Source organism: Girardinichthys multiradiatus, chromosome 14 (genome assembly GCF_021462225.1).
Source record: "Girardinichthys multiradiatus isolate DD_20200921_A chromosome 14, DD_fGirMul_XY1, whole genome shotgun sequence".
NCBI classification, from domain to species: domain Eukaryota; kingdom Metazoa; phylum Chordata; class Actinopteri; order Cyprinodontiformes; family Goodeidae; genus Girardinichthys; species Girardinichthys multiradiatus.
In genome coordinates, this window is record NC_061807.1 from 8,385,858 (window position 1) to 8,396,544 (window position 10,687).

The following is a 10,687-nucleotide window of genomic DNA, read 5'->3' on the forward strand; positions in this document are numbered from 1 at the left end:
GCAGACTTATAGAAGATCTACAGCATCTTGCTGCAAACACTGAAGGTCCCAGGCCTCCTAAACAAGTACAGTCTGCTCTGTCCCTTCTTCTAGACGGCTTCACAGTTGCACCTCCACTCCAGTCTGTTGTCCAGGTGAACACAGATATATTTAAACCTCCACCTGAGTCTTCTGGAGTTTCTGACAAAGCAAATCAGGTTGGATTGTGTTAAATGTTCTGGAGAAATCAAAGAACATGATCCTCACAGTGCTGCTGGCTTTGTCCAGATGACAGTGGGTTTGTTGAAGCAGGTGTTTGATGGCATCTTCAACTCCAACTCCACAGCGATAAGCAAACTGAAGGAGGTCCTGATGGTTTACTGTTTGGTGACTCAGGTGGGCCAACAGGAGTCTCTCTAGGACCTTCATGATGTGAGATGTCAGGGCAACAGGTCTATAGTCATTGAGGACTGATGGGTGAGTTTTCTTTGGTACTGGAACAAGACAGGAGGTCTTCCACAACACTAGAACCTTCTTCTTGTCCAGGCTAAGGTTAAAGAGGTGCTGCAGAATCCCACAGAGCTGCTCTGCCTAGGCCTTCAGGACTCTAGGGCTGACATGATCTGGACCTGCAGCCTTATTCTGGTTCAGTCTTTCCAGTTGTTTTTTTTTAACTGACTTCTTGAGACACACAGGTGGAAGCTGGAGGCAAAGGGAGCATCAGCATCTTCTGATTTGGTTGAAGACAAACATGTAGAAGCAGAAGGGTCCATGGCTGACGTGGAACAAAAGACATGTGAGGTGTTACTGGACAGCTGTGGGTCAAAGGAGGGTGGAGGTTCTGTTTGGCTGTGAGCAGGAGAGGAGGATGCTGAGCTTGTTTCTGAACTGAACTTATTGAAGAATGTGTTCAGTTCATTGGTTCTGTTCAGACCTCCTTCAGTCCGATCTTAGTTCTGCTTGAAGCCTGTGATCTTCTTCATCCCTGACCACACATGTCTGATATTGTTCTTCTTCTTGTACACCTCCTTGCTGTGTCTTATCCTGACTTTAAGTTGCTTCTGTAAACTCTTCAATAATTCTGTCTTCTTCTCTGAAGGCTCTTTTTGTTCTTGTTTAGCAGGTCCTTCAGGTCACTGGTGATCCAAGGTTTATATCAAACCATGTTCATGTTTTTAGGAAGGACAAGTCTTTTTGTGGACAATCCATAAGATTTGTTTGAGACATTATTACATCCTCAAACTGAAAGAAACATATTGACCAAACATTTACAGCTGTAAAGAACCCAATGGTTCTATTAGTGTTGACTGGTTGGAGCTAAACACACATGCAGGCCACACTTTTCAGGTTTTGCTTAGTTTAACAGCAGCAAACAAAGTGTTTTTATCGTTGAACTTTGGTCATCACATAAAACTCCACTAAAATGCTTTGTAATTAGTGGCTTCACAGCATTTAAGGCAGATAAACATGTAATAAGTATGAATAGTTTTTTTCAGTGCAAGTTGTGTTGCTTAATAAAGAGAAAATATATTGAAATATGTGGTTGTACAGCATCACTTGTGGAACAACCTATGGGGTATGAATACTTCTACAGTGTTTTAATATGGTGGCTCAGAGGTGTCAGGTCAAATACAAAAGCCACAACACAAATACAAGAGTACATCGGAAGTAACAGCGTCTGCTGAATGAAACAATGGGAAGAGAAGCTTTGCTTGCTAACAGCAGACACATCTTGCCTGTTTGATAAGTGAAACACTTTTTTTTTATAATCAGTCACACTGATTGGAACTATGAGTCTACAATGAGCCTGGACTTTGTTGCGTAAGTTAACTTACACAGTTACAACTGCGGTCAAGTGAGCCGACAGTCAGAAATACGCGATCCCGTATTTAATAATTTCACTGTACATCTTTGGAGAAATAACGGGTCAAAGTATCTTCTAATGCTCAACCAGTTTATGCTTGATGAAATAACATTATGAACAAGGGAATCAATTTTTGAAGGGGCAGAAACAAAATTATTGCCCTCCACTGTGGTTTTCAGTGATAATGAGGAGATTAAAAGTGGAACAGATTCTTTAAAGGCTGTTACAGCATCGTCTGATAATGATCTACTACAGGTCCTTCTCAAAATATTAGCATATTGTGATAAAGTTAATTATTTTCCATAATGTCATGATAAAAATTTAACATTCATATATTTTAGATTCATTGCACACTAACTGAAATATTTCAGGTCTTTTATTGTCTTAATACGGATGATTTTGGCATACAGCTCATGAAAACCCAAAATTCCTATCTCACAAAATTAGCATATTTCATCCGACCAATAAAAGAAAAGTGTTTTTAATACAAAAAACGTCAACCTTCAAATAATCATGTACAGTTATGCACTCAATACTTGGTCGGGAATCCATTGGCAGAAATGACTGCTTCAATGCGGCGTGGCATGGAGGCAATCAGCCTGTGGCACTGCTGAGGTCTTATGGAGGCCCAGGATGCTTCGATAGCAGCCTTTAGCTCATCCACAGTGTTGGGTCTTGAGTCTCTCAACGTTCTCTTCACAATATCCCACAGATTCTCTATGGGGTTCAGGTCAGGAGAGTTGGTAGGCCAATTGAGCACAGTGATACCATGGTCAGTAAACCATTTACCAGTGGTTTTGGCACAGTGAGCAGGTGCCAGGTCGTGCTGAAAAATGAAATCTTCATCTCCATAAAGCTTTTCAGCAGATGGAAGCATGAAGTGCTCCAAAATCTCCTGATAGCTAGCTGCATTGACCCTGCCCTTGATAAAACACAGTGGACCAACAACAGCAGTGGGTACTGTGGGTACTTGACACTGGACTTCTGGCATTTTGGCATTTCCTTCTCCCCAGTCTTCCTCCAGACTCTGGCACCTTGATTTCCGAATGACATGCAGAATTTGCTTTCATCCGAAAAAAGTAGTTTGGACCACTGAGCAACAGTCCAGTGCTGCTTCTCTGTAGCCCAGGTCAGGCGCTTCTGCCGCTGTTTCTGGTTCAAAAGTGGCTTGACCTGGGAAATGCGGCACCTGTAGTCCATTTCCTGCACACGCCTGTGCATGGTGGCTCTGGATGTTTCTACTCCAGACTCAATCCGCTGCTTCCGCAGGTCCCCCAAGGTCTGGAATCGGCCCTTCTCCACAATCTTCCTCAGGGTCCGGTCACCTCTTCTTGTTGTGCAGCGTTTTCTGCCACACTTTTTCCTTCCCACAGACTTCCCACTGAGGTGCCTTGATACAGCACTCTGGGAACAGCCTATTCGTTCAGAAATTTCTTTCTGTGTCTTACCCTCTTGCTTGAGGGTGTCAAAAGTGGCCTTCTGGACAGCAGTCAGGTCGGCAGTCTTACCCATGATTGGGGTTTTGAGTGATGAACCAGGCTGGGAGTTTTAAAGGCCTCAGGAATCTTTTGCAGGTGTTTAGAGTTAACTCGTTGATTCAGATGATTAGGTTCATAGCTCGTTTAGAGACCCTTTTAATGATATGCTAATTTTGTGAGATAGGAATTTTGGGTTTTCATGAGCTGTATGCCAAAATCATCCGTATTAAGACAATAAAAGACCTGAAATATTTCAGTTAGTGTGCAATGAATCTAAAATATATGAATGTTAAATTTTTATCATGACATTATGGAAAATAATGAACTTTATCACAATATGCTAATATTTTGAGAAGGACCTGTATAATGAAATTTTCTTTATAGTCTGTGACTTTTCTTGTAGGAGCTATATCAATTTCATCTTTTATGGCAAGAAGTCATATTTTGCGGCGTGGTCACGCCCACACGGTTCATGTATCAAAAAGGTTTTGATAACTTTTGATCCCCAATGCCTTAAGAGTATACTGAGTGATTTTGAAGTCTCTAAGTCAAAAGCTGTAGGAGGAGTTCACTCAGATATGTGGGCTAGAAACGCCCAAAACCGGGTCAAAATGGCAACTTCCATCCAAAATGGCCGACTCCCTGTTGGATTTGGACCAATGCTCCAAGATACTTTTTTGTAGGTCCTGACCAGTTACATATGTGTACCGAATTTCAGATTCATCAGACAAAGCATGGCTTGGGGCTGATTATTTTAAAATTTCTAGGGGGTGCTGTGGACGGATTAGGCCACGCCCACCAAATATGTAATAAGATCTTTGTTGGGGACTGGACTAGAATCAATCACATTGAATTTGGTGCAGATCAGATGATGTATGTGGAAATTAAAGCCAAACGTATGGACATGGCGTAACGTCCAACTTCACCGCGCCACGCCTTTTATAGAAAAGTCACTGTGCTTCAAACGAAGTTAGACCCACTAGTTATCAGTCACCTGGCACAGTTTCAAGTTGATTGAGTGTAGACAGCCAGGTAGCGACCTTTCCCAGTAAAAAAAGTGACTTCCTGTTCTCAGGGGGCATGGCTTTGATGATGTCAGCATATGACCCCATAGGATCGTTGAGCACCTGAAGGTCGTCCTTTGTGCCATCTTTGGCGTGATTTGCCGTTTCTTCTGGAAAGTTATTGCAATTTTTCACTTTCGGCACGAACGCCAAGTTCGTACCCTGGCCACGCTCCCTAAACATGGCCGATAACTCTCTATTTTGATAACTTTTAATCCCCCATGCCTTAACTGCATATTGACCAAATATGAAGCCAATAGCTCAAAATCCCCAGGAGGAGTTTGTTAAAGTTCGAGTAAAAGTGATAAACGGCAAAAAATTGGCCTTTGACCCAAAATGGCCGACTTCCTGTGCGTTTTAGGGCATATCCCCACAAGACTTTTTTTCTGGGTTTGAGGAGCTCTAGCAGTGTGCCAAATTTCAGACCTCTACGCCTTACGGTTTGGCCTGTCTCACGTTTGGGGGCGTGGCTCAGTGGTTTGGCCACGCCCACTGACGACATTATGGAAGAAGAGTTTAACACAGGGGACAAGTTTGGGTAAAATCTTACGCGTTTTGGTGCATGGCAAAGTCCCCAAATTGCCCCGCAAAGAAGCAACGGAAAAAACAAAGAATTAGAATTCTTGCGATTACAAAAGGCTCTTGCAGTTTTCCTGCTTGGGCCTAATAATGCAAAATTGGAGAGTAGTGTGAGAATGTAGAGAACAGTGTGAAAGTGGTCATTATGTCCTCCAGCAGCCTAAGCCTATAGCAGCATAACTACACAGATAGTTTCAGTTCAGATTATTTAATGAAACGGCACTTATTTACAACAATGTCGTCTCAAGGAACCCCACAAAGGGTCCCACTGATGGTCATTGCTATACTAAAAACCACAAGGATTGGGATACCTCTCTCTGTCAGACTGATTATAACCATTGGAAAAGAGAAGGGGTCATACAGGTAGCAGAAATGGAGGGTGTGTTTGCACCTCAACCATAACTGAGCCGGTTTAGGCTAAACCTGACTCCCCCTTACTCCATCCAACAGGGAGGGAGGAAGACGGAGGTAAAAATAAGGAAGATAACTCAGGATAAACTAAGCCACTCTAACTATAAGCTTTATCAAAAAGGAAAGTTTTAAGCCTAGCCTTAAAAGTAGACAGGGTGTCTGCCTCACGGACTAAAACTGGGAGCTGGTTCCACAGGAGAGGAGCCTGATAACTAAAGGATCTGCCTCCCATTCTACTTCTAGAGACTCTAGGAACCACCAGTAAACCTGCAGTCTGAGAACAAAGTGCTCTGTTAGGAACATATGGACCAATCAGATCTCTGATGTATGATGGAGCTAGATCATTAAGGGCTTTATATGTGAGGAGGAGAATTTTAAATTCTATTCTGGATTTAACAGGGAGCCAATGAAGGGAGGGAATTCCTGCCTCAAGTGGAGGAGTTTAAGTATCTCGGGGTCTTGTTCACGAGTGAGGGAAGAATGGAGCGGGAGATCGACAGACGGATCGGTGTGGCTACCACAGTAATGGGGGCGTTGTGCCGGTCCGTTGTGGTGAAGAGAGAGCTGAGCCGAAAAGTAAAGCTCTCGGATTTACCGCTCGGTCTACGTTCCTACCCTCACCTATGGCCATGAACTTTGGGTCATGACCAAAAGAACGAGATCCCGGATACAAGCGGCAGAAATGAGCTTCCTCCGTAGGGTGGCCGGGCTCTCCCTTAGAGATAGGGTGAGGAGCTCGGCCATCCGGGAGTGGCTCGGAGTAGAGCCGCTGCTCCTCCACATCGAGAGGAGCCAGTTGAGGGGGCTTGGGCATCTATACCGGATGCCTCCTGGACGCCTTCCTTGGGAGGTGTTCCAGGCACGTCCCACCGGGAGGAGGCCCAGGACATGCTGGAGGGACTATGTCTATCGGCTGGCCTGGGAACGCCTTGGGCTCCCCCCGGAGGAGCTGGAGGAGGTGTCTGGGGAGAGGGACGTCTGGGTGTCTCTGCTGCCCCCGCGACACGGTCCTGGATAAAGCGCAAGACGACGAGTACGAGTACCAATGAAGGAAAGCTAAAATAGGAGAAATATGATGTCTCTTTTTAATTTTCATCAGAACTCTTGCTGCAGCATTTTGAATCAGCTGAAGGCTTTTAACTGCATTTTGTGGACATCCTGATAGTAAAGAATTACAATAGTCCAGCCTTGTAGTCCAGTTTTATATTTTAGATTGCCTAAAATGGCCGCCCTTTGCTGCAACGACTGAATTATTAACCTTTGGCCGTCTCTCAATGAACATTTGGTAAGTTATTAAGAGAGCAAAGCAGTGATCACAGGAAAAATCATTGATGATGAAAATAAAAATTATAGCTTTTATAGAAGCTGTAAATGTAAAATAAAGCTGTAATTTAAAATGAGTTCTTGCACATTTTTTGTTTACAACATAACTGTGTTCCTTCAAAGTTTTGTTGCCTTTAGTGAGAATCTACAATGTAAATAGTCATGAAAATAAAGAGACCAATTAAGTGAGAAAGTGTATCTAAAACTATTGACCGATAGTGTATGTATTTCTCAATATATAAACTTTATTGAATATATCAAAACAACATCCAGCCGTTTGTATTGTAACATCTCAGATATTTCAAACATTTCTTCAATATGAAAACCCTTAACTACGCAGTTTTAGTTTTCTTAATAAGGCACAAATTTAACGCACAAATTGCATCCATTAGCAGGCTTGTTAACGGTGCTGAATGCAGGAGTTGTAGCCAAATATCTGAAGCTGACGAAAACTGTGCAAATTGTCCACTGGCCTTGCACTTCACATCACAAATTTTACAGCGACCATAATATGTTTGAGCCTTCAAACCTTAGTCATTTTCCTCTCTAGTGTGGATTCTCATGTGTGTGTTTAAACTTCCTTTTTGGCTAAATCTTTGTCCACATACATCACAACAGAAAGGTTTCTGTCCAGTGTGGATTCTCATGTGTGTGTTTAAATTTCCTTTTTCAGTAAATCTTTGTCCACATAGATCACAACAGAAGGGTTTCTGACCAGTGTGGATTCTCATGTGTTTGTTTAAACTTGATTTATGGCTAAATCTTTGTCCACATAGATCACAACAGAAAGGTTTCTGTCCAGTGTGGATTCTCATGTGTCTGTTTAAATGTCCTTTTTCAGTAAATCTTTGTCCACATAGATCACAACAGAAGGGTTTCTGACCAGTGTGGATTCTCATGTGTTTGTTTAAACTTGATTTATGGCTAAATCTTTGTCCACATAGATCACAACAGAAAGGTTTCTGACCAGTGTGGATTCTCATGTGTTTGTTTAAACCTCCTTTTTCAGTAAATCTTTGTCCACATAGATCACAACAGAAAGGTTTCTGACCAGTGTGGATTCTCATGTGTATGTTTAAACCTCCTTTTTCAGTAAATCTGTGTCCACATACATCACAACAAAAAGGTTTCTGACCAGTATGGATTCTCATGTGTGTGTTTAAATGTCCTTTATGGCTAAATCTTTGTCCACATAGATCACAACAGAAAGGTTTCTGTCCAGTGTGGATTCTCATGTGTGTGTTTAAATGTCCTTTTTCAGTAAATCTTTGTCCACATAGATCACAACAAAAAGGTTTCTGACCAGTATGGATTCTCATGTGTGTGTTTAAACTTCCTTTTCGGCTAAATCTTTGTCCACATAGATCACAACAGAAAGGTTTCTGACCAGTGTGGATTCTCATGTGTGTGTTTAAATTTCCTTTTTTGTTAAATCTTTGTCCACATAGATCACAAGAGAAAGGTTTCTGTCCAGTGTGGATTCTCATGTGATTGTTTAAATGTCCTTTATCAGTAAATCTTTGTCCACATAAATCACAACAGAAAGGTTTCTGTCCAGTGTGGATTCTCACGTGTCTGTTTAAATGTCCTTTTCGGCTAAATCTTTGTTCACATAGATCACAAAAGAAAGGTTTCTGTCCAGTGTGGATTCTCATGTGTGTGTTTAAACTTCCTTTTTGGCTAAATCTTTTTCCACATAGATCACAACAGAAAGGTTTCTGTCCAGTGTGGATTCTCATGTGTGTGTTTAAATATCCTTTTAGGCTAAATCTTTGTCCACATAGATCACAACAGAAAGGTTTCTGACCAGTGTGGATTCTCATGTGTCTGTTTAAAGTGCCTTTCCCAATAAAGGTTTTACCACAGTCTTCACAGCTAAACTTCACTCCTGTCTGGACTCTCTTTAGCGATGCCACATTTTTCTTCTCTGTGAAACAGTTCTTCCTATCCAGCGAGCTTAAAGATCCTATTTCTGAATTTATCACGTCTTTCTGAAGAAAGCCACGGTGAACAAATTGTTCAGCAAACTCAGGGAAGCTAAAAGGTTTGTTAATGTTTCCAACATCGGCCTTTTCATCCTTCTCAGTGTCTTCAGTTTCTGAGGAAATGGAACCATCTCCATGATCTTGTATCCTGATGGATTCTTCTCCTCCATCGATGTCTTCTGGAAGCGCTCTGCCTTTAATTTGGTCTTGATAAAGCTGTGAGAGCAGAGGGGACTGTTCATCATCCTCACTCTTTATGAGAGTAGCAGTGACTGGAAACCTGATGGCATCAATCTCCTCCTTCCCATTGAGCTGCTCTCCCCCCAGACTGGTGTAGACCTCCTCCTGTTCCTTCTTTATGTGGTGGGGCTTTGGGTCATGTAGGCCAGCACAAGGTCTGTGCTTTACAGGAGCTGCTTCTTTAACCATCAGCATCTGCTTAACATCTGCAGGAAACACTGAAACACATCATGCATATTAGAAAGTTTTTTGACTTCAGGCTGGACTGAGTTACTTTTTAATAAAGATATATTTAGGTACTTTGGTTACATTCAATTATTTGATTTAATTACCATTTATTCTTATCCTTTTATTTTGCATTGTTGCTTCTTATGTCTATTGATTTATGTCATGATCTGTTCACTTATTCTCAACAACCATATACTGAAACCATTTTAGTCTTTTTTGTCTCCATCTCGCTTGTCTACGATTGTTTACAGTGTGCCGCAAAATTCATCTTTTTAACTAGTTTCTATGTGGAATAATCAGGTTTTAAAGCAGGTATAATAAGCAATGAACATGTCAATTTTTTCTCAGTTTAAATATAAATTTTAAAAACAATGACATAGAATTCACACCAGATGTTGGTCGTGGCAGATGGCTGCTCACACTGAGCCTGGTTCTGCTGGAGGTTTCTTCCTGTAAAAAGGGAGTTTTTCCTTTGACTTTGTAAAGTGCCTTAAGATAACATGTGTTGTGAATTGGCGCTATATAAATAAAACCGAATTCTGACAAAGGAGTCAAAAGAATAATCAAACAAGTTGTCCAAGAGTCAAGGAGCATTCACAGAAAGCCTAAGAAAGACCTGGAAAAAGCAGGTACAGTTTTTCCCCAATTTGTAATGTTTTCAACTGCAATGGTCTTCAGAATAGGTTCATAAACAGAGGAGGCAGAGAATAAGTCTACTTAGAAGATATGAGGCAAGACGAGGAGGAACGAACAGGCAGGCAAAAGAGCATACATGGAAGGCTTGGTCCAACAAGTGTTTAGCAAGAATCATAGACGTAGCATCGGAAACTGGGTCATACACAATAAGTTGATCATGAACACTGCGGCAAGGCAAATAAATGTTCTGGCATCGGAGGAGAAACGGGTAGAAATACTGGTGAAACAGGTGAGTGAAATGATCAGACAGTTGTGCTGAGCTGAGCAACATGGCCGATCACAAATCATGACACTAAGTCCTACTACGGTTTTCTGAAAACATATCGTTGATGGTTTTAATTTGATAATGAAACCTTTGGATGTCAGATGTTTGATTTTAACCAAACATAAATACCAACATCCTCTGTGAAACGATGCACTTCATTACCTGAGAAACGTTATGTTTAGGAGAAAAATAAAAGCCAATATTGCTTTTATGGTCTGTCTGCTGGCTCCCGTGGTTGCCATGGCAGAAATCTGTGCTATGTTCCTGTCTCCCAGCCTTGTTGTTCCTTCCCTTGAATGTTACTCACTGCTTCATAATGCTGGTAGAAAAACCTGTTTCCAATGGAACGCTGTGAAAAGAGCATACTCCTAGAATATGAATAACACGTTGATCCTGGTTCATAACAAAGTCATTTAAATCTATGCGTCTGGAAAGGGTTACAGACGTTTCAAAAGGTTTGGGAATCCAGATAACCACCGTGAGAGCCATCCTCCATAAAAAGAGACAATGTGGAACAACAGGGAACCTTTCCAGGAGTAACCTGCCTACCAAAAATAGTCAAGTTTTTTTTACTT

The 10,687-nt window shown here is 41.6% G+C and overlaps 1 protein-coding gene across 1 annotated transcript; it reads right to left on the reverse strand.

The window, feature by feature from the left end:
• Positions 1-6,925: 6,925 nt before the first annotated feature.
• On the reverse strand, positions 6,926-8,616 carry LOC124881007 (gastrula zinc finger protein XlCGF57.1-like). Its single transcript, XM_047386483.1, has 2 exons — positions 8,612-8,616; positions 6,926-8,294 (listed from the first exon to the last, which is right to left on the reverse strand). The coding sequence occupies exons 1-2, from the start codon at positions 8,614-8,616 to the stop codon at positions 7,229-7,231; spliced, it is 1,071 nt and encodes a 356-aa protein (XP_047242439.1). The 3' UTR covers positions 6,926-7,228.
• Between the last annotated feature and the right edge of the window lie 2,071 nt (positions 8,617-10,687).